General features: G+C 41.0%; 1 protein-coding gene across 1 annotated transcript; it reads left to right on the top strand.

Moving 5' to 3' along the window:
- The first annotated feature begins 10,586 nt into the window (after positions 1 to 10,586).
- LOC113930337 (melanoma-associated antigen B10-like) lies at positions 10,587 to 13,307 on the top strand. Its single transcript, XM_035725455.1, has 4 exons — positions 10,587 to 10,701; positions 10,986 to 11,166; positions 12,236 to 12,359; positions 12,459 to 13,307. The coding sequence occupies exons 1-4, from the start codon at positions 10,587 to 10,589 to the stop codon at positions 13,305 to 13,307; spliced, it is 1,269 nt and encodes a 422-aa protein (XP_035581348.1).
- Positions 13,308 to 24,231: the final 10,924 nt, after the last annotated feature.

Genomic DNA, 24,231 nt, shown 5'->3' with positions numbered 1-24,231 from the left:
ATTAGACCTCTTGCACACTGTCTCATTTATTTCGCAGACATTCCTTCAGCATCTGCTCTTTGGGAGGCTTCCTGCTAGTACCGGTAGTGTCAGGATAAACAAGACCCACCCACTGTGCCCATAGAATTTTAGAGTGTAGAAACAGCTGTCAAGTAGGAAAGAGGATGGGATACACCCTAAGACCTAAGAACAAGTCAAAAGAAGGAGAGGACTTGGGAGGATCCAGATGTGAGAAGTCAAGTATAAGTGCCCTGAGGCCAGTGAGTCTGAGGCCTCGGGAAACTGCAAGTCGTTTGGTGTGAGTCAGTTTTACCTGAAGCTGGGTGGTGGATCAGATGAGGCTGTGGGAGTTGTGTGCAGGGACCAGACCCTCAGAAGCTGTGTCCAGAGTTAAGAGGCTAAAGCCTGGAATGGAAAACTGTTTCTAGCAATTACTTTAAGATCATGAATTAACCAGAGAGAAATCTCCACGTGGAACAAGAATGGAAGGTGTCCTGCATCCTTTCCCACTGTTCTTTTCCCAGTGCAGTTGAGCACAGCACACAAACTGTTTTATGCACACCATCTCCAGGGAGTTTCTGAGAAATAAGAGTGATACACAACATGGGTATGCTCAGAAGCCACTGTGCTAGCAATCTTTGCCCTGGCCTGGAAGAGACAGCCCACTACATTAAAGTTCATTTCATTAAGTTGTGTGTAATTTGGCAAACTCGCAAGTGAGGGTTAGATTTTTAATGGAACTGAAATAAAGGAAAATAGAGGTGGTTTGGGTGGAAGGACAGTTGGAGGGAAGTCATTCTTGACACAAAGGACCCTTAAGTTCCACCTAACTGGGGAAGACTCCCTCAACATGAAATAAGTAACATATCCTGAAAACTTGCAGAGTAAGTAAGTTAGCTTTATTTGCTATGCATCATGTTGGTTGATTTGTTGTGCTGTCTCACAGTGCTGCATATTCACTGATACCTCTTGGATAAAAAAAAAAATCACAGAGCAGATTTTAGTAGAGTCTGAGGTCAAAACAGTAATAGTAATAACTGAAAATTATTAAAGACTCAATACATGCCAGACACTATGCCATGTGCTTTCATACATTATATACATGCCAGGAGTCCTACACAGCAGGGCTTCTCTAGTTCATTTCATAGAAAAGCCTTATAGAGCTTTGAAAGGTTCCTGACTTTACCTGGCTCATGAATGTCAAAAGTGGGACTGGACTTATGGTCTGAATTTATTTAGGGTCCCTCACTCATGTCTTCTTGAATAAAGCAAATGTTTTTGTTTTTGTTTTAAAGATTTTATTTATTTACTTGAGAGAGAGAGAGTACATGCGAGGGGGGAGGGTCAGAGGGAGAAGCAGACTCCCTGCCAAGCAGGGAGCCCGATGCGGGACTTGATCCCAAGACTCCAGGATCATGACCCGAGCCGAAGGCAGTCGCTCAACCAACTGAGCCACCTAGGTGCCCAAAAAAAGCAAATGTTTTGTCTCTTTAATTCATTTCTACTCTCTACTCCACAATGTCTCTCAGGGAAGATGAAGGACCCTCTTGCCAATGTATTAAGCCCAGGTGTGATAAATGAAAAAGAAAATGAGAATTAAAAACAATTTCAGGATAGTCTGTGGGCTTAATTTACCTAGGTTCCAACTTCTATCCCCAGAGTTCTTTGAGAGCTGACTCCACCCAGGTCCCAGCACTTGGGACCAGTTCCAGAACTTTCTGAATTACATCACTCTTGCCCTGGGTCTTCCCAGTATGCCCTCATGTCAAAATCTGGATCCTGACCAGCTGTCCAGCTTCCTTTCATCAGGCCGCACTCTGTTCCCAATGAAACAGAAAGCCCAGAATTGCCTGCCTTTCCCCTAACTTAGAGCATTCCAAACCCTCGAAGATGTCCGCTGTCTGTCCCATCCCTGACCATGGAACCCCTATGAAATAAGAACGGTCCCATCCACGTGGCTGTTTACTTTGGCAGTAAAGTTCAGACTGCTCATCTGCTCTGGGTGCTTCTCTGTCACTCAAAGTTTTTTCCAAGTCAGGTTGTGAGCAGTCTGATTTGGCACAGGATGTATTGATTCTTCTAAGATAACCCTGAAGTTAGGGAAGAAGTTTTAGAAAGCAGATGAAATTCTAAGAAAGAGGAATTTAATCTGATCAATTATTTGAGACTGGCCACTGAACCCATATAGAGATAAGTGAGCTTAACTAAGTGGTCAAGAACCAAAACCTTCCTCCTAAGTGGTAGATGAGGAGTGCTAGAAGAAATCACTACATAGCAACCATTGGCAGAAGCTGGATTCCTAAAATCTCGGGTGTCCTTCTAGGAAGATGTAGGTATTTTCTACTGCTGACAAACAAATTGCCATAAATCAAGGTACTTACAACAACACAAATTTATTATCTCACATTTGTGTAGGTAATATATCTGGGTTGGCTGTGCAGATTTCTTTGTTCAGGGTTACACAAAGCCCAGATCAAGCTGTCAGTCTGGGTTCTTATTGAGAGATACTGGGAAGAATTTCATTCCACGCATACACACGCTGCTCTCAAGAATCCATTTCTATGAGGAATTCAGTGCTTTGTGATTATAAGACCGAGGCCCTGTTTCCTTGCTGTTAGCTGGAGCTGCCATAGCTCCTCAAGGTCTCTCTCCACTTTTTGCATATGGGCCCCTACTTCAGAAACAGCACGTTGACTCTGTCTTGTGTGGAAACTCTCCTACCCCCACTCTGCTGCATCTCTCTTCTGCCTCCAGCCAAAGTCCTCTGCTTAGAAGTGCTCACGTCATTAGACTGGGCCCACTCAGATAATACAGTATAATCTCCCTATTTTAAGGTCCATTTCAAAATTTTAATTACATATGCAAAGTGCCTTTGGCCATGTAACATAACCTATTGACAAGTTTTAGAGATAAGGGTATGGGTATCTTTGTGGAACAATTATTCAGTCCACCACCAAGGCAGAAAATGTCTCCCTGGCAGACATGCCAGCTTTGATAAGAAAAGAAAAAAATTCGCCAGCATAATCTGACTTTTGTCTATATCTGCACCAGAAGAAAACCCTAGTTTTTCAGTGTGCTTAAAGATACCTGAACAAGTGTTCAACCATGTTCTTCAGGTGGTGGATAGCAGAGACTCAAAAGTTATAGGTTATTTCATGCAGCAAAAGAAAGGAGAAAATTCTCAGTGTATTGAGATTATAGAGGTTATTGGAAAGGTCAGGGCAGAAAGGTGCTATAGAGTGAAAAAGGGTGACACCCCTCTGCTGAGATTTTCAATAGCCTTTAGAAAACTGGTGTGATCCTGTATTTGAAAACACTAGTCACATAGGGGCACTAGAAAAAGTTGTTGAATTGCAAGGAAATTTGATCTTGGAAAATCCTCCAGGAACAAAGAGGGCTAATGTCATAAATTATAATAGTTGCTCTTTTCTTAGTACCTATTATGTAACCGTTAACGGGAAGGTCCACAGATGCTCAAAACACTTCATGTTTTGCTCTCTATCCTTGTCTCATACGGAAGCTACCTGCCAGTGGTTACAAAGGGTCATGTGACTATCCTTGACACTGAAGTATGAGCAGAAGCATGCCTCTCACCTCCAGACAAAGGTATTTGAGAACTAGTGTGCCACCTCCATGCTTTTTGTTTCATTGAGCAGCAAACATGCCGAGCCTATATTGAGATGTGGAAGCTCATGATGGAAGCACCCTGGATCCCAGGGTCACCTGAAAATGACACCCTGCCAATGCCCATCGGATTTTATGTACATAAGAAATAAAATTTTGTTATGTTAAGTCATTCACAATCAGATTTTTCATATACTTTATCTGAAAACTACACAGATACTATTTCTGTTCTCTTATTTAAATATTTTAATTACAAAGCAAATAGGGCATATATTCTTTTTTTTTAAATTTTTTATTGTTATGTTAATCACCATATATTACATCATTAGTTTTTGGTGCAGTGTTCCATGATTCATTGTTTGTTCATAACACCCAGTGCTCCATGCAGAACGTGCCCTCCTCAATACCCATCACCAGGCTAACCCATCCCCCTACCCCCCTCCCCTCTAGAACCCTCAGTTTGTTTTTCAGAGTCCATCATCTCTCATGGTTCGTCTCCCCCCTCTGACATACTCCCCTTTTCTTCCTCTCCTGTTATCTTCTTCTTTTTCTTTTTTCTTAAAATATGTTGCGTTATTTGTTTCAAAGTACAGATCTGTGATTCAACAGTCTTGCACAATTCACAGCGCTCACCGTAGCACATACCCTCCCCAATGTCTATCACCCAGCCACCCCATCCCTCCCACCCCCAACCACTCCAGTAACACTCAGTTTCTTTCCTGAGATTAAGAATTCCTCATATCAGTGAGGTCATGTGATACATGTCTTTCTCTGATTGACTTATTTCACTCAGCATAACACCCTCCAGTTCCATCCACGTCGTTGCAAATGGCAAGATCTCATTCCTTTTGATGGCTGCATAATATTCCATTGTGTATATATACCACCTCTTCTTTATCCATTCATCTGTCGATGGGCATCTTGGCTCTTTCCACAGTTTGGCTATGGTGGACATTGCTGCTATAAACATTGGGGTACACGTACCCCTTCGGGTCCCTACATTTGTATCTTTGGGGTAAATGCCCAGTAGTGCAATTGCTGGATCGAATGGTAGCTCTAATTTCAACTGTTTGAGGAACCTCCATACTGTTTTCCAGAGGGGTTGCACCAGCTTGCATTCCCACCAACAGTGTAGGAGGGTTCCCCTTTCTCCACATCCCCGCCAACATCTGTCATTCCCTGACTTGTTAATTTTAGCCATTCTGACGGGTGTGAGGTGGAATCTCATTGAGGTTTTGATTTGGATTTCCCTGATGCCGAGCGATGTTGAGCACTTTTTCATGTGCCTATTGGCCATTTGGATGTCTTCTTTGGAGAAATGTCTGTTCATCTCTTCTGCCCATTTCTTGATTGGATTATTTGTTCTTTGGGTGTTGAGTTTGATAAGTTCTTTATAGATTTTGGATACTAGCCCTTTATCTGATATGTCATTTGCAAATATTTTCTCCCATTCTGTCTGTTGTCTTTTGGTTTTGTGGACTGTTTCTTTTGCTGTGCAAAAGCTTTTTATCTTGATGAAATCCCAATAGTTCATTTTTGCCCTGGCTTCCCGTGCCTTTGGTGATGTTTCTAGGAAGAAGTTGCTGCGCCTAAGGTCGAAAAGGTTGCTACCTGTGTTCTCCTTTAGGATTTTGATGGACTCCTGTCTCACGTTTAGGTCTTTCAACCATTTGGAGTCTATTTTTGTGTGTGGTGTAAGGAAATGGTCCAGTTTCATTCTTCTGCATGTGGCTGTCCAATTTTCCCAACACCATTTGTTGAAGAGACTGTCTTTTTGCCATTGGACATTCTTTCCTGCTTTGTCAAAGATAAGTTGACCATAGAGTTGAGGGTCCATTTCTGGGCTCTCGATTCTGTTCCATTGATCTCTGGGTCTGTTTTTGTGCCAGTACCATACTGTCTTGATGATGACAGCTTTGTAATAGAGCTGGAAGTCCGGAATTGTGATGCCGCCAGCTTTGCTTTTCTTTTTCAGTATTCCTCTGGCTATTCTGGGTCTCTTCTGGTTCCATACAAATTTTAGGATTATTTGTTCCATTTCTTTGAAAAAAGTGGATGGTATTTTGATGGGGATTGCATTGAATGTGTAGATTGCTCTAGGTAGCATTGACATCTTCACAATGTTGATTCTCCCAATCCATGAGCATGGAACGTTTTTCCATTTCTTTGTGTCTTCTTCAATTTCTTTCATGAGTATTTTATAGTTTTCTGAGTACAGATCCTTTGCCTCTTTAGTTAGATTTATTCCTAGGTATCTAATGGTTTTGGGTGCAATTGTAAATGGGATCGACTCCTTGATTTGTCTCTCTTCTGTCTTGTTGTTGGTGTATAGGAATGCCACTGATTTCTGTGCATTGATTTTATATCCTGCTACTTTACTGAATTCCTGTATGAGTTCTAGCAGTTTTGGGGTGGAGTCTTTTGGGTTTTCCACATACAGTATCATATCATCTGCAAAGAGTGAGAGTTTGACTTCCTCTTTGCCGATTTGGATGCCTTTGATTTCTTTTTGTTGTCTGATTGCTGTGGCTAGGACTTCTAATACTATGTTGAATAGCAGTGGTGAGAGTGGACATCCCTGCTGCGTTCCTGACCTTAGGGGAAAAGCTCTCAGCCTTTCCCCATTGAGAATGATATTGGCTGTAGGTTTTTCATAGATGGCTTTTATGATATTGAGGTATGTCCCCTCTATCCCTATACTCTGAAGAGTTTTGATCAAGAAAGGATGTTGTACTTTGTCAAATGCTTTTTCTGCATCTATTGAGAGGATCATATGATTCTTGCTCTTTCTTTTGTTAATGTATTGTATCACGTTGATTGATTTGCGGATGTTGAACCAGCCTTGCAGCCCAGGAATAAATCCCACTTGGTCATGGTGAATAATCCTTTTAATGTACTGTTGGATCCTATTGGCTAGTATTTTGGTGAGAATTTTTGCATCCATGTTCATCAAGGATATTGGTCTGTAATTCTCTTTTTTGATGGGGTCTTTGTCTGGTTTTGGGATCAAGGTAATGCTGGCCTCATAAAATGAGTTTGGAAGTTTCCCTTCCATTTCTATTTTTTGGAACAGTTTCAGGAGAATAGGTATTAATTCTTCTTGAAATGTCTGATAGAATTCCCCTGGGAAGCCATCTGGCCCTGGGCTTTTGTTTCTTGGGAGATTTTTGATGACTGTTTCAATTTCTTTAGTGGTTATAGGTCTGTTCAGGTTTTCTATTTCTTCCTGGTTCAATTTTGGTAGTTGATACATCTCTAGGAATGCACCCATTTCTTCCAGGTTATCTAATTTGCTGGCATAGAGTTGCTCATAATATGTTCTTATAATTGTTTGTATTTCTTTGGTGTTGGTTGTGATCTCTCCTCTTTCATTCATGATTTTGTTGATTTCGGTCATTTCTCTTTTCTTTTTGATCAGTCTGGCCAGGGGTTTATCAATCTTGTTAATTCTTTCAAAGAACCAGCTCCTAGTTTCGTTGATCTGTTCTACTGTTCTTTTGGTTTCTAGTTCATTGATTTCTGCTCTGATCTTTATGATTTCTCTTCTCCTGCTGGGTTTAGGCTTGATTTGCTGTTCTTTCTCCAGCTCCTTTAGGTGTAGGGTTAGGTTGTATATTTGAGACCTTTCTTGTTTCTTGAGAAAGGCTTGTATTGCTATATACTTTCCTCTCAGGACTGCCTTTGCTGTATCCCAAAGATTTTGAACAGTTGTGTTTTCATTTTCATTGGTTTCCATGAATTTTTTTAATTCTTCTTTAATTTCTTGGTTGACCCATTCATTCTTTAGTAGGATGCTCTTTAGCCTCCATGTATTTGAGTTTCCGACTTTCCTCTTGTGGTTGAGTTCTAGTTTCAAAGCATTGTGGTCTGAAAATATGCAGGGAATGATCCCAGTCTTTTGGTACCGATTGAGACCTGATTTGTGACCTAGGATGTGATCAATTCTGGAGAATGTTCCGTGGGCACTAGAGAAGAATGTGTATTCCTTTGCTTTGGGATGGAATGTTCTGAATATGTCTGTGAAGTCCATTTGGTCCAGTGTGTCATTTAAAGTCTTTATTTCCTTGTTGATCTTTTGCTTAGATGATCTGTCCATTTCAGTCAGGGGGGTGTTAAAGTCCCCCACTATTATTGTATTGTTGTCAATGTGTTTCTTTGCTTTTGTTATTAATTGCCTTATATAATTGGCTGCTCCCATGTTCGGGGCATAGATATTTACAATTGTTAGATCTTCTTGTTGGATAGATAGGGCATATATTCTTGTTGCCAAAAAATTCTAACAATAGGGATAGATTATAATGCTTTTTCCTTACTGTGTTCCCTCAAATTTTATCCCTTCCTAGAGGTAACTGCATTAAAAAATCTTGTGTGTAATATTTTAAGACTGATTCTAGGCCTATTCTTACATACATGTGTTAGAAAAATACACTGTGAGTTTTAAAAATACATGTGTAACACTATACATATCATTTTGCCTCTCTCCCTTGTCCCTGAATAAAATAAATGCAGGATTTTTCCAAGAGAGCACAGATAGATCCACCTCACTGTTTTAATTCTAGAATTCTAAAGTGCATATGTGCCATAATTATTTTAAACATTCTCCTCTTGATGGACACACAAGTTGTTTCTCACATCTTGCTATGATTAAGGGAACTGATATCAACATTACTGAACATCATTTTTTGGGCAAATGTGGATGTTTTTTTATGGAAAGATGTAGAAAAATGCAATTAAAGTGGAAAGAATCTGATGACAGTGAATTTTTATGAATATTGATGATATTCTATTCTAATAATGTTATACCAAATTATCTTTTCATATATTTATATATGTGAATAAATTAAGCTCTCAATGGCATTTTATTTAATCATTTTAAATTTTGGGCAAACTTTTGATCGAAAATATATTATCTCTCTGCTAGTTTAACTTGTATTTCCCTATTTTCTAAAGAGATTAAGCAGAAAATTAATTTCATCATTCACCCATATAAAGCAAGATTTCTGCAGTGATATCTTAAGTACTAGGATTCCTTTGGGTGCATGGTTTAAAATTCTATGTCCATAAGACTTTCCCCTTTACTTTGAGAAGCTAGGATTTATCAGAATGACCAGGTGCCAGGAAATGGGCCTGGACAGGAAAGCATCAGTGAGTGAGAAACTTCAGGAGGACCAGGGGTGGAGGAAGTAGAGCAATTTCCAGAATCCATGAGAGAGATCACATACTAAAACAAGACCAGAGAACCCAGGGCAGCTGGCAGTCAGGGATCTGAATGCAGCCTTCAGCAAAGAATAGAAAAGATGCCAGAAGGAGAGAACATGGAGAATCTGGTGGAGGGTACCAGACAGCTTACATGGATAGGCTAGGAAATCTCTCAATCATCACTGCCAGCCCAAAGTTGTAGAGTGATATAAATGTACGGTAGATGTGCTGGATAAAAGGACCAGAAGCATGCCCGATACCCATCCCCAACCCCCCCACCTCCGCCAAAAATGCCCCCTGACCACTGTCAGACAGAGTAGAGTTGGCTCCCCTGTGTCACCCACCAAGTAATGTTACTGATGGAATCTGAAAGAGCTGTAGCTCTTCACTACTCTAATGGTTCCATGCATCCTTGCCAGTGACCAAAGTTATGAGTGATCTTGATGCCTGATGAAGGCTATTTGTTCCCCTATGTATGTGGCCCTCCCACCACTGAGATTGAAGCTATGCAAGCAGGTGGGTTTGGTTGGTGAATCAGAATGTTTAAAATAGGGCAAGTATTACCAATGAGTGCTGGAAGGGGGTGTGCAGCTGCAAGGAGGGAAAACTAGAGGGGGAATTCGTTGAGACTAATTACCCCAGTGGCCCTGGGAATAAAGGACTGACTGTAGACATGCCTTGAAAAACAACCCAGGTGTTATCCTCAGCTCTGATTACCTCCCATGGTTCCTGACTTCTTTGCACACCAGAGGGCAGATGTACTCTGGCTGTGTTTGGTGGTCTATGTTGCTACCAGATACTGACTGGAGTTGGGGGTGGGCACACAATGCAAACGTTTACAGGGTGTACAAAAAGCTACTCATGGAGATGGTACACTTCCTTGTTAAGCTGGGAATGATGGGTATATGTGAAGTCCAAAACTCCACTATCGCTATAACCCCAATTCAATTGAACTGAAATTTTAAAAATATTTAATAAAAAAGATTAACCACAGGATTCTGGACTAACCATCCCAAAATTATCACACAATCTACAGAAAATTTTATATCATCATCCTCAGGCCAATAGAGGGAAGGGTCCCAGACCCTAAGAACTAAAAGTGAAGACTGAGGGAGTTCTTTGGGAACCACTCCACCCATAACAGAATGGACCTACACAGACCTGTCCCTCCTATCAGCACTTCTAAGGCCATGACTGACTCTTAGGTCCAGGCACTCCCTCACTTCACCCTCTGGCAACCAGGAATGGAGGGTTGGAGGGTGGGATGCCTGGGGACAAAGTCTTGGCTTAAGGCTGGCTGACTCAAATCAGGGGATGTTCGAGTCCCAGACATCTCAGGAGTCAATGAAAGACCTCTATGTGAGTTTTGCCAGGTCCTCCACCCTCACAAAATAGACTCCACCTCTCGCCTCCAAAAGCCACACCCCTGCCCTCAGCGCCATATGGGAATGACCGGAAGTAGACCCCCCAACTTCCGTCTCTAACTTCTCAGAGAAGTGGAAGTATTGTTCCGGCAGGTGGCGTCAGGTGAGCAGAACGCTCGGGAAGAGTTACAGGCCCTGTCTGGAATTAGGGTAAAGACCCTGAATGAGACTTGAGGGTACACCCCCCCATCCCTCACACCATGCCCTGGGAACGTGCATGCCCTGGTGCGGGCACACACACACCAGAAGAAAGGGGGGCTGCCAGAATCCTGGTAGGCCCCGGACAGGGATTACCTGATGTAGTGCCCTTTGAATTCCCCTTTTGGGGACAGAGAGTAGATGGTATCAGACCAAGAGTTGGCATCGGCCCTTCCAGCAGTTAAGATGAGGACCCTAAGGTCTGAGGGAACCATCCGCAAGCTGAGAAAGGCTGATCAAAACCCGGGCCCCTGCTGTGAGGCCTGGGAGACCCCTGATGGGAGTTGCTGGATATAATACACCCAGAATTCTGCCTCTGGTATCTCAGGGAAGTGAAAGAATTGGTACTTAGGGGACAGTGTAAGTTACAGGGAGAAGACCCAGACTCTGTCAGGAGGTAAGATAAGGACCTTTGTGAGTTATGAGGATACCTAGTATCCAGTGAGAGTGGGCTGCACAGAATCGGGGCCTGTCATCAGCAACAGTGGGCCTGGGGTAAGGAACACCTGATATAGTAACTTTTAAATTCTTCCTTTGTAGATTCTAAAAGGAGATGGCACTGGGCCAAGGTTTCTGGCCTCAGGTCAATGGGTAGAAAAGTCCGAGGTCCTAACATAAGTAAAGGTGAGGACCCTGTGAGTGAGGTCCGAGTAACCTCCCACCCCCAAAAGATGGGTTTTCGCAGAGTCCTGACACTGCTCTCAGCCCAGGGAGGGCCAAGGTGAAAGTGGTTGGATGCAAAACATCCTGAATTCCAAAATCTGGCATTTCAAAAAAGTGAATGGCTTCATGTGAGAGGAGCTGCTTTAGATTATCAGAAGAACTACTTCTAGGTCCTGCCAGGAGGTCGTGTAAAAACCATGAGTGAAGTTTGAGAGGACCCCTTACCACAAAAGGTAAGGGGTCCCACAGATTTCTGACAGGTCCTGGGCAGAAATTGCCAGATGAAGCATCCATTGAATTCTCCTTGTGAGAACTTAGAGAGGTGAGGGCATTGGACTGGAGCACCAGCCTCAGACCAGCAGAAGGAGGAGTTACAGGTTCTAACAAGAGTAATGAGAAAGACCTTGACTAAGTTCTGAGAAAACCATTGACTTATATCAAAGCAGGCCTGCACAGAGTACTAACCATGCTGTAAGCCCTCAGGGTATCAGACAGATATATCAGTTAAGGGCTCCCTAATGACCTCCTCAGTAATTTTTTAAAATATAAGGGCCTTGTCTTAAAAAGATAAGTCTCAAACCAGGAGAGGGAAGAGTACCGAGCCCTACCAGAAGACAAGGTGAGGACCCTGAGTGAGGAGTAAGGACCTAATTACCCCAGTATGGGGAGAGTCCTTCTGAGCTCTTCCCTTATTGTCATTCTTGGGAAGATATGGTCAGTTGAAGTCTCCCTCAATTTCTCCTCTGGAATCAAAGGGAGATGAAATATTGAAATGAGGTCAGTATGAAAACAGTAAAGGGATCACAGAAGCTACCAGAAGCCAAGATGATAGCCCTGAAAGTGAAGTGAGAGAAACACACTCACCCCAGAGGGGCCACCATAAAGCCTGGATATTCTAGGCCTTGATGTCACCCCAGAAAGCCCCAGGCAGATCTGGCAGGTAGCAGTTTAAGGTGAACTCTAGTTACTTTCACAAGGTTCTCAGGAAACAGGCTGAGAAGAGAACATGAACACTGTGGATTCCTTGAGCAGTGCACACAAGAAAACCTACAGAGATAGCCATCAATAAAGCCAAGGAGGCATCCCCTTATGAACGGGAACACACCATCTTATCCTCTTTCCTCCAGGTCACTGGTTCACCTGTCCACATCTCTGCTGCACCTGAACAGAGTTATCATGCCTCGGGGTCAGAAGAGTAAGCTCCGGGCCCGTGAGAAACATCGCCAGGCCCGAGAAAGGTCACAGGATCTGGTAAGTGTTCAAACCACTGCTCAATTGCACTCCTCTTTCTCCCCTCATTTTGAGGACATTCCCTTAGAGCTCACCTACTGAATCATTTGCAATCCCCAGGGTCCTCAGACAGCCACATTCACCACCAGTACGGCAGCCATGTCATACATGAGATCAAATGAAGGCACCAATGAAGTACAGGAAATGCCAAGATCCTCCCAGAACCCAACAGCCACTGAGCCCTTCAGTAGAAGCCCTCTAGGGGAGAAGGTATTTATATTGGTGTACTACTTGCTGTACAAATATCAAACAAAAGAGCCCATTACCAAGGCAGGTATGCTGAGAAATGTAATTCAGATCTACAGGAATTACTTCCACGTGATCTTCAGGAAAGCCTCTGAGCACTTGGAGCTGGTCTTTGGCCTCGACATAAAGGAAGTGGATCCCAATAGGCACATCTATGTGCTAGTCAACAAACTGGAACCAAGCTATGACGGGAAGCTGAGTAGGGATAGTAATGTGCCTGAGACTGGTCTGCTGATGACTGTTCTGGGAGTGATCTTCACAAAGGGCAACTGTGCCACTGAGGAGCAAATCTGGGAAGTGCTGAATATGATGGGGTTATACCCTGGAAGGAAGCACTTCATCTATGGAGAGCCCAGGAAGCTCATCACCAGAGATTTGGTGAAAGAAAATTACCTGGAGTACAGGCAGGTGGTCAACAGTGATCCTCCACGCTATGAGTTCCTGTGGGGTCCCAGAGCCCTTGCTGAGACCAGCAAGATGAGAGTTCTTGAGTTTCTGGCCAAGATACATGATACCGTCCCCACTGCCTTCCCATTCTATTATGAAGAGGCTTTGAGGGATGAGGAAGAGCGTGCCCAAGCCAGAGCTACAGCCAGGGCTCTTATTGCTGCCAAGGCCAGTGCACGCTCCAGGGCCATGGCTAGCAGCTCCTCCCACCCCTAGTAAAGTCTGAGGCAGATTCTTCATTTTGTTGTTAAAAAAAAAATCCATATTCTCATTAGTGGAAGGTCAGTGTGGGGTAGAGACAACAGAGTGTATAACATGTTTATGTTCCTATTCTATGTGTTAACCTAGATAAATTTTTCATTTTCAAAATTTGAAATTTTTCAAAATGAAAAACCCTTTTGATAGAAGGTTTATTAGTTTAAAAAGTCCATGATCTCACTAGTGGAAGGTCAGGGTGGAGTAGAGACAACAATGTATAACATGTTTATGTTCTTCCATATGTTAATTTTTAATTGTTTTTCCTTTTGATAGGTTTATTAGCTTCAAAAATCCAAGTTTATGAATGACATTTTCAAATTTGTACTGTCTATGAGATTTAAGAGTAAGAGATGGCTATTTTGTAATCCAAATTGGGAAATTCCTAATCTTATTTACTGATTTAGAACATGATAACATGTCAGTGGATTAGGTATTTCCTTGGAAATGTGAAAGAGTTCAGCAGTAAAATACTTGGAGTCAAGAAATAGAGAAAAAAGTAAAAGATGGCTAAATATTGCATTTTTTTTCACTTTTAGTTTAAAACTAAATGATATTGCCTGTATACATATACATATATATTATTTAAGAATGTAGAATTAATTATAGCATAATAAATTAGACCTCTTGCACACTGTCTCATTTATTTCGCAGACATTCCTTCAGCATCTGCTCTTTGGGAGGCTTCCTGCTAGTACCGGTAGTGTCAGGATAAACAAGACCCACCCACTGTGCCCATAGAATTTTAGAGTGTAGAAACAGCTGTCAAGTAGGAAAGAGGATGGGATACACCCTAAGACCTAAGAACAAGTCAAAAGAAGGAGAGGACTTGGGAGGATCCAGATGTGAGAAGTCAAGTATAAGTGCCCTGAGGCCAGTGAGTCTGAGGCCTCGGGAAACTGCAAGTCGTTTGGTGTGAGTCAGTTTTACCTGAAGCTGGGTGGTGGATCAGATGAGGCTGTGGGAGTTGTGTGCAGGGACCAGACCCTCAGAAGCTGTGTCCAGAGTTAAGAGGCTAAAGCCTGGAATGGGGGCAACCTGGCTGGCTCAGTCAGTTAAGTGTCTGCCTTCGTGGCTCAAGTCATGATCCCAGGATCCTGGGATCAGTCCCCACATCGGGTTCCCTGCTCAGCGGGGAGCCTGCTTCTCCCTCTTCCTTTGCTCCTCTACCCTCTGCTCTTGCTCGGTCTCTCTCCCTCACTCTCTCAAATAAATAAAATCTTAAAAAAAATAAAGTCTGGAATGGAAAGCTATTTCTAACAATTACTTTTTAAGACCATGAATTAACCAGAAATGGGGCAGAAATGAAAGGTGCCCTGTGCTCTTGTCTTAGTACAGGTGAACACAGTGCACAAACTAGGTATTTTATGTACATTGTCTCCAGGGAGTCTCTGAGAAATAAGAGTACTTAATAATGCCTTAACCTGTGATGCTCAGAAGCCACTTGGCTGGCAATCTTTGACTTGCACTGCCAAAGAGAGCTCACTCTGTTAATAGGGTTATTAGGTTATCTTGAGTGTAAACTGGCAAACTCAAAGCAAGAGATAGATGTTTTAATGGGAGTGAACCAGGCAGTCCTTGACACATTTTCTATGAAAGTTCTATGCATCCAGCTGGGGAAGATTATCCCAACTCACAATAAAAATCCTCAAAATGTTCCTTAGCAGGTAACTTACTTTTACTTGGTAATAAGTATTTTGGCTGATTTGGTGTGCTATGTACTAGAGCTATGTATTGCTATGGATATTCCTGACATCTCCAGGATAAAACTATGTTTTAAAATTCTAAGATAGGAACTTGGTAGTATTTGATGTCAGAATTTTAACAGTAATAACTGCTAATTATCAAAGATCCAAAAAAGCCATTCACTGTACCAGGTACCTTACATAAATTACTTAACATTCCAACAGTTTGACTTCACAAGGTTTCATTGAGCCAGAGAGCAAGCTGACTACATCAAGCCTATTTTGCAGATGGGAAACCTGAGGCACACATATCTCTGAAATTTTCATGACTTCACATGTTTCAGAAAAGACAGGCCTGAGAATTCCTGGCCTGAATTCCTCTGGAGCCCACACTGTTTCACTCCTCCCAGCATGACGTCAACCTCATGTCTCTTAATTCCTTTCTCTTCTCACTATTCCATGATGGCTCTCAGGCAATGAAAGAAGGACCCTGTGGCTGAAGTACTAAAAGCAGGCCTAAAGAAGGAAGGTGCAAATGAAAATCAAGGACAAGTTGGGGATTGTCCATGGGGTTCATTTTCCTAGGATCCTCCCGCCCCTCGCCCCAGGGTCCCTTGAGAGCTGGCGCTGCCCTGGTCCCAGCACTTGTGTGCAGTCCTGGCACTTCCCTGCATGATAGCTCCCTCCCCTGGGACCTTCCCAGTAGCCCTCATGACCAAACTGGGACCTGGCCCGTTGGCCAGCTCTCCTGTGTGTCCTGCTCTGGAGGCTGCCCCTGCTCCTGGTGGCACACAGAGCCACTATCCCCCGCCCTCCCCTGACTTAGAGCATTGCAACTCTCAGCAGCTCTCATCCCTCCCCCTGGCCCCCCTCTGACAGCAATTGCCCTTCTGTGTAATTCTGACAGGTTTAGACACCTCCTCACTTCCACCCCCCACCCTGGATACCTCCACCACATTCACAGAAGTCTGTTTTGTTTTGTTTTGTTTTAACCAAATCTGCTGATAGGTAGACTCTAATCTGACACACAGAATATAGTGGCTATAATATCCTGGAGAAAATATATATTCATGAAGTTAGAGAGGAGGTAGTAGGAAGAAGATAAAATTATAAATAAAGGAGAATTAAAGCTGATGAATTGTTTGAGACTGGCCACTAAATCCACACACTGATGAGTGAGCTTAACTGTGTGGTCAAAAACCAAAGCCTCCCTCCTACAGGGTAGATGAGAAAGGATGGGAAATCACTGTGTAGCAACCATCGACACAGATTGAATGTTAACAGACCCTGTAGTTTTTCAGGAAGTTATAGTAGTTTTCTATGGCTGCTGTAACAAATTACCACAAATTTACTGGTTTACAACAGCACATGTTTTTTATCTCAGTAGTTATTATCTATATTTCTGTAGGTTTGAAGGCTGGGAAGGCTTTGCAAGATTCTGTGCTTGGATTTTTGCAGCCCCGAGTCAAGCTTTCAGAGAGGCAGGCCTCTCATCATGATTTCTGGGAAGAATCTCCTTTCAAGATCATTCAGGTTGTTGGCAGGTCCAGTTCTTTGTGGTAATAATACTGAGGCCCTGTTTTCTTTCTTTTGGGTTTTGTTTTGTTTTGTTTTGCTGACTGTCAGCTGGAGGTGACAGCGTTTCTCCAGGCCTCTCTCCAGTCCTGAGCCCATCTACTTGGAGTCAGCAATAAAACATTGTATCCTTTTCACTTCTGGAATCTCTCTAACTGCCCGCCCCCCCAACTCTGCTGCATCCAGCCAGAGAAAGTTCTCTGCTTATAAGGACTCACGTCATTAAATTGGGCTCACTCTGATAAGGCAGTATAATCCCCTTATTTTAAAGTTGTTTTCATAACCTCACTACATCTACAAAATGTAAAAACAAATTCACAGGTTTTAGGGATAAGGGTAGGGGTATCTTCATGGAGCAATTTATTCAGTCTATCACCAAGGTGGAAAATGTCTCCCCAGCAGACATGCCAGCTTTGATAAGAAAAGAAAAAACTAACTGGCCATCATTTTCCTGACTCTTGTCTGTATCTGCTGCCGGGAAAAATCCTGGTTTTCAGTGTGCCCAAAGACACATGTACAAGTGTTCAGTCATGTTCATCAAGTGGTGTATAGCAGAAACTCAAAAGTGATTTTGACCATGCAGCAAAAGGAAGAAGAAAATTCTCAGTGTATTGAGACTGTAGAGGTTATTGAAAAGGTCAGGGCAGGAAGGTGCTATAGAGTGAAGAAGGATGATGCCTTCCTACTGAGATTTCCAGTGTCCTTTAGAAAAATGGTGTGATCCTGTATTTGAACACCTGTCACATAGTAGGCACTTAGAAAGATTTGGAGTGTTGCAAGGCAATTTTGGCCTTCTGGGAAACTTCTCCAAGAATGAAGAGGGCTTTTGTCATACAAATTCTAAGTGTTGTACTCTACTGATGACCTACTCTGTAACTGTTTATAGAGAGACTGTAAGTGCTCTTCCACATCGTGTCTTGCTCGTCTTCCTGGGCTCATGGGATATACTATATTGTCAAATGCACTTGTATTAGAAAAGGTTTTGTGACTACCCTTGCCACTGAAATATGAACAGAAACAATGGTTGTCATCTGCAGACCAAGGCATTTGAGAGTCATTATGCCACTTCTGTGCTTTCTGCCCCATTCAGCAGAATCAAGGAGATCCTGTGTTGAGATGTTGATCCACACCGTGTAAGCAGACTCTATCCTGGGTCACCAGACAGGAAAGATCCTGCCAACCCATCAGGCCTTATGCGTGTGAGAAGTAAACTTTTGTACTGTTAAGTCATTCAGATTTCAAGCTTCTTCCATTACATTCATTAGCAGTTACTTCATCCGAGTAACACACAGCTACTTTTTTTATTGTTAGCCTTTCTTAAATATACTAATTACAAAATAGTGTACATATTCTTGATGGCAAAAAATTCTAAAAATATAGATAAATCAGTAAGTCCAATCCTTACTTCATCTTCCAAAATTCAGTTCTCCTTGGAAGTAACCACAATTTTAAAATGTTGTATATATTATTTTAAAATATAGTCTGGGCTTTTACTTACATAGATGTACTAGAAAAATACAATGTGAGGGTTTTTTTAATGTACTTGGATAATGGTGTACATATGGTGTGCCATAATTAATCAGTCTCCTCCTGATGGACACATAAGTTGTTTTCCATTTGTTGCTGTAACTAATAAAACTGATATCAACATTATTAAATACAAATTATTGGGCAAATGTGGATGTTTTCTTATAGTAAAGACAAAGAAGTGAACATTAGGTTAAAGTGGAAGTAGTATGGTAACTGCAAATTTTTATGAGAATTGCTAATATTCTGTTTCAATAATGCTGTACCATTTTATATTCTCACATATTAATGTATGTAAATATCCTAAACTCTCACAGGCATTCTAATCAATTTTAAATGCTGATCAATCTTTTGTGTCAAAATATATTCTCACTGTTATTTTATTTGGAATTTCCATGTTTTCTAATTACGTATTTCAAAAAATAATTCTTTAATTAATTCCCCATCCATAGCAAGCACAATTTTTTTTTTGTAAGGTATCTTGAGTACTGGGATATCTGTGGGTAAATGTTTTAAAATTCTGTCAATAAGATTTTTTCCATTAATTATAAGAAGCAAGGATTTGGTCAGAATGACTAGGTCTCAGAAAATTGTCTAGAAAGGATGCTGTCAGCTAGTGAGGAGTATCAGGAGGTCTGAAGGGTAAAGAAATTTCTGGAGCCCATGAGAGAGACCACATACTAAACAAAACCCAGATAGCCCAGGGTAGGGTGGCAGTCCAGGCTGTGAATTTACAGTTCAGCATATAATGGAAAGGGGACCAGAAAGAGAAAGCATGTGGAATCTTGGAGGGTCCTGGACAACTTCCAGAAAAAGGCTTGGAATATCTATGAATCATTATTACCAGCCTAAAGTTGCACAGCAATCTGAGTGGGCAGATCTTTTGGATGAAAAAACAAGAGGCATACCTGATACCCCTCCATGCCTTAGAATCCCTCCTGCCTGTTGTCAGGCTATAGCTAGCTCCCATTCATCACCCAGTGATAATATTAATGAATTTTGGGAAGCCTATACCTCTTCATTACTTTCATGGTTCCATGCATCCTTTCCAGTATACCAGGGCTAAGAGCTGTCTTGATGCCTGATGGAGAAGGCTATTTCTTCTCCTGCGTGCAGCACCCTTCCAGCACTGAAGTTGAGGCTAGATCATTAAAAAATGATCTAGATGCTAAGCCAACTTAAACTGCCTCCTTTGTTTCCTGCATAGCAATATGCCACCATATACTTTCTGGGGCAGAGGGCTGAACCCAGGTATGTAAATGCTTTATAGAAGGGATGGAGATAATCATTGCAAATAGTGCAGTTCCTTGTTAAATTGACTGGAGTTGATGGTGATATGTAGTGTTTATATATATATATATATATATATATATATATATATATATATATATACAGTGTTACTGTAATAACTCTGGCTCAACTGAATTAAAAAAGATAAAATTCTGTATCAGCTATTCTCAACATTTTCACATGATCTGTAGTAAATATTATTACCTTTCAATGAAAGGTGATGTTATTGGACCAGCATGTCAATCTCAGGCCAGGAGAGAGAAGGATCCCAGGCCTGAACAGAAGTAAAGGTGAGAAGCAGGAGGAAAGTCTGGAGGAAATGTCCACCAGAGAATAGACTGGCCCACACAGAGCCTTGACTCTGCTGTCTGCCTTGGGAACACTGGTTATAGTTGTTAAGCACAGACACTGCTTCACTGCACCCTCCTGAGATGGGGGTTGGGGGTGGAAACAAAGGGGGTGGGGATTTGGCTTTCATCTAAGGCTAGCCAACTTGGTTCAGCAGAAAAGGGAGTCCCAAGTCTGTCTAGGAGTCAAGTTTAGAAATCTGAATGAGGACTGAGGATATTTTCTCCTGCAAAACAGAGGGGACCGGCTTAGAGCCCCACCCCTTGCTGTCAACCCTGACAGGCCATATACAGGGATCTCAGGAATTGGCTTCCCTTTACCTCTCTGCCTCTGATGTCTCAGAATAGCTTTGTTCTGAGTGCAGAGGAGTCAGGTCAGCAGATGGAGGAGAAGTCCAGGCCCTGCCAGGAGGTAAGGTAAAGACCCTGAGTGATGTTTGAGGGGACCACCCACCCCAGATTTGAAGGGTATCCTACAGAGTACCAACTCTGCTTTCAGCCCTGGTAGACCCAGGCAGGGACTACCTGATTTAGCACCTCTAAATTCTCCCTGTGGGTTCCTGGCTGCTGAGAATTTTAGACCAGAGTACTGACCTCAAGCCAGCAGAGGGAAGAGGCCCAGGCCCTAATAGAAGTAAACACAAGAACTCTGAGTGAAGTTTATTAAAATTAAAATAGTTTTATATTTATAGAAAAGTTGCAAAGATAGTACAGAGTTCCTTTATGCCTAGTGCTCACTCTCCCCTATTGTTAATCTCTTACATTAATATGATACATTTGTCACAACTAATGAACCAATATCTCTATACATTATTATCAACTAAAGTCCATACTTCATTCAGATTTCTTTTATTTTTTCCCTAATGTCTTTTTTCAGCCCAAGATCCTATCCATAATATCACATTGCATTTAGTCATCATTTCTCCTAAGCTCCTTTAGGCGGTGACAGAATGTCACTTTCCTTATTTTTTATGACCTTGACAGTTTTGGGAAGGTATTTTGTACTGTCCCTCAACTGGGATGTGTTTGATGTTTTTCTCAAGAGTAGACTGGCACTATGGCTTCTTGGAAGGAAGGCCTCATGAGTAAGGTACTATTTTTATTACATTCTATCAAGGGCACATACCATAAACATGACTTAACTGATGATATCACCTTGATCAGCTACCCAGGTGGTATTTGTCAAGTTTTTCTACTGTAAAGTTATTCTTTCCCCTTCCTTTCAATACAGTACTTTTTGGAAAAAAAAGTCACGGTGCTCAGCCAACACTTAAGGAGTGGGGAGTTGTGCTCTATCGCCTTGAGGGTAGAGTAGCTACATAAATTTTTGGAATTATTCTATACATAAAATTTGTCTATTATCCCAGATTTATTTATTCATTCACTTATTTATAGCAGCATGGATTCATGGATATTTATTTTATACTTAGGTCATAAGCCAGTATTCGGTTATTTATTTTCCTGTTCAAATTATTCCATTACTACTAGAATTTTATTGCTTCTAAGCCCTCTTAGAAGATAGAGCTTGGAAAATGTCTGTATACTAGCCCATGTATGCACATATATTTATAATTATTTCTATATTTGTCCATCTGTACCTATATATTAAGCTAAACATGAGTCATACTAATGTCTCCAAACTCTAATCTAGTATCACATGATTCATTCTAGGCTTCCCCCTTTGCTTACCTCTAAGAAAATTGGCTCCAACTATCCACCATTCATATACTTTTTTATTTAATCCCAGTATACAAGTTTATTGATTTCAGATTATTAACCCATACCTTTCTGAGAAAGAACTTTACTAACTGGAATACAGTATCTATATACAGTTCCTTTTTCTCTAGTCATACATCATCCACTCATTTTCAAAGTTACTTACGTCAGCACCTCTCTTTCCCCATCGTCTTCATTGATATTACTTCACACATTTGTAATACCACTAGAATTATTTGGTTACAGTCTGCATTCCAACCTGGGATACCTAGATCTCTGAACTGATTTTTATTTGCATACATTAAGTTTCACTCTTTGTGCTCTAACATTCTATGAGATTTGAAAAATGAAAGGTGTCACACATTCATCATTAGAATATCATACAGGATAGTTTCACCATCCTAAAAAATCCCCTGTGTTTCAATTTTTCAACCACTCTCTCCCTCCTGCAAAGAAAACCCTAGAAACTACTGATCTGTTTTTGTCTCTTTAGTTTAATCTTTTTCATAATGTCATATAAATGGAATCAAACAGTATGTAACATCTGTGGACTGGCTTCTTTTGCTTAACAACATGCATTTAAGATTCATCCATGGTATCTCATTAATTGATAATTTATTACTTTTTACTGCTGAATAGTATTCCACTGTATGTATATGCCACAGATTATTTATTCATTCAAATATCAAAGGCAGCTTGGTTTTTGGTGATTATTAATAATGCTGCTGGTAAGCATTTATGTGCAGTTATTTGTGTTGAGATGTTTTTAAATCAGTTGGAGAAACAACTAGGAAGGCAATTTCTGGATCATATAATTAAACTACATTTACCTTTTTTAAAAGATTTGTTTATTTATTTTAGAGAGAAAGAGTGTGCATGTGCACATGAGCAGGAGGGGAAAAGGGAGAGGGAGAGAGAATCTCAAGCAGAGTCCATGCTAAGTGCGGAAGCCCAACCTGGTGCTGGATTTCAGGACCTCGAGATCATGACCTGAGCTGAAACCAAGAATCTGACCCTTAACTGACTGCGCCACCCAGGAGCCCCAAGACTATGTTTATCTGTATAAAAAAAACTGCTAATCTGTTTCCAAAATGGCTGCACCATTTTCCATTTTCAACATCAATATGTGAGAGATCCAATTGCATTCTTGCTAGTAATTGATATTTGAGCCTTTCTAATAGGTGTGTACTTGCAACTAATTGCTGTTTTACCCTGCATTTCCTTAATGCCAAATTATGTTGTGCAACCTTTCATATGCTTGTTCGCCATCTCTATATCTTCCTTGATATATTTTTGTCCGGATCTTTTCCCCACTTTAGAAATAGCGTTGTGTATTATTTTCTTATGGCAACTGTAATAAACAAAACTGGGTGGCTTGTGAGAAAAGACATTTATTTCCTCACAGTTATGGAGGCCAGAGTCTGAAATCAAGCTGTCAGAAGGGTTAGTTCCTTCTAGAAGCTCTGAAGGAGAATACATTCCATACCTTTCTCCTACCTCCCGGTAGCTATCCAGCAATTCTTGGTGTTCCTTGGCTTGTAAATGCATAGCTTCAATCTCTGCCTCCACACCTGTCTTCATGTGGCCTTTCTCTCTGAATGGTTTTGTCTCAGTTCTCCCTGAGAAAGATAAATGCAGGATAATCACATATTGAGACCCTTAATTACATTTGCAAACACTTTTTCCAAATAATACCACATTCACAGGTTCCAGAGACTAGGAAACAGATATATCTTTTTAGAAACACCATTCAAACCACTACTGGTTGCTTGTTTTATTATTGTTTAGTTTAAGAGTTCTTTGTACACAAGTCATTTAATAGACATGTGATATACAAATATTCACAGCTTGTTTTTTCATTCCCTTGAGAGTGTTTTTCACAGAGCAAAACTTTCTAACAAAGTCCAACCTATCATTTTTCTTCTATTGATTGTGATTTTGGCACTGTATCTAAAACTCTATCACACCCAAAGTCACAGATTTTCATCTAGAAAGTTGCATGTGTTTTCATCTAGAAGTTGCATAGTTTTGCATTTTACATTTAGATCTATAATCTATTTTGAGTTAGTTTTTGTGTAAGGTGTGAGGTTTTTGTCCTAGTATCTAAGTTCATTTTTCCCCATATAGATGTCCAATTGTTCTAGCACTATTTGGTGAAAAAAAATATTATTCTTTTTCATTTATTTGCCTTTGTACCATTGTCAAAAATTAGTTTACTATATATGTGTGGGTCTATTTTGAGGCTCTGAATTCTTCATTCCAATGATCTATTTGTCTATTTTTTGGCCAACACTATGCTGTCTTGATTACTATACCTTTATATTGAGCCTTGAAATAGGGTAGTGTGAATCTTCAAATTTTGTTCTTTTTCAATATTGTCTTGGCTATTCTAGGACCTTTGCCACTCCATATAAACGTTAGAGTCAGTTTGTTGATATCTACAAAAGGTTCCTGAGGAAAAAAGTTACTGAGATTTTGATTGGGATTGCATTAAATCTATAGTCCAAATTGGAAATAATTGACATCTTAATAATAGTGAGTCTACCAATTCATGAACAGGGAATAATTTCTCCATTTATTTAGATTCTGTTTGATAAGTGTTTCATAGTTTTCTGCAAATGGACCTGGTATATATTTTGTTAGATTTATCTAAGCATTTCATTTTTTGTGCAACTGTAAATGTTTTTGGCCTTTTAAAATTTCTTTTTTTAATTTTTTATTGTTATGTTAATCACCATACATTAC

The sequence above is a fragment of the Zalophus californianus genome, chromosome X (assembly GCF_009762305.2).
Source record: "Zalophus californianus isolate mZalCal1 chromosome X, mZalCal1.pri.v2, whole genome shotgun sequence".
In the NCBI taxonomy this organism is placed as follows: Eukaryota; Metazoa; Chordata; class Mammalia; order Carnivora; family Otariidae; genus Zalophus; species Zalophus californianus.
Note: the sequence above shows the minus strand (reverse complement) of the source record. Positions and strands in the feature narration are given on the sequence as shown.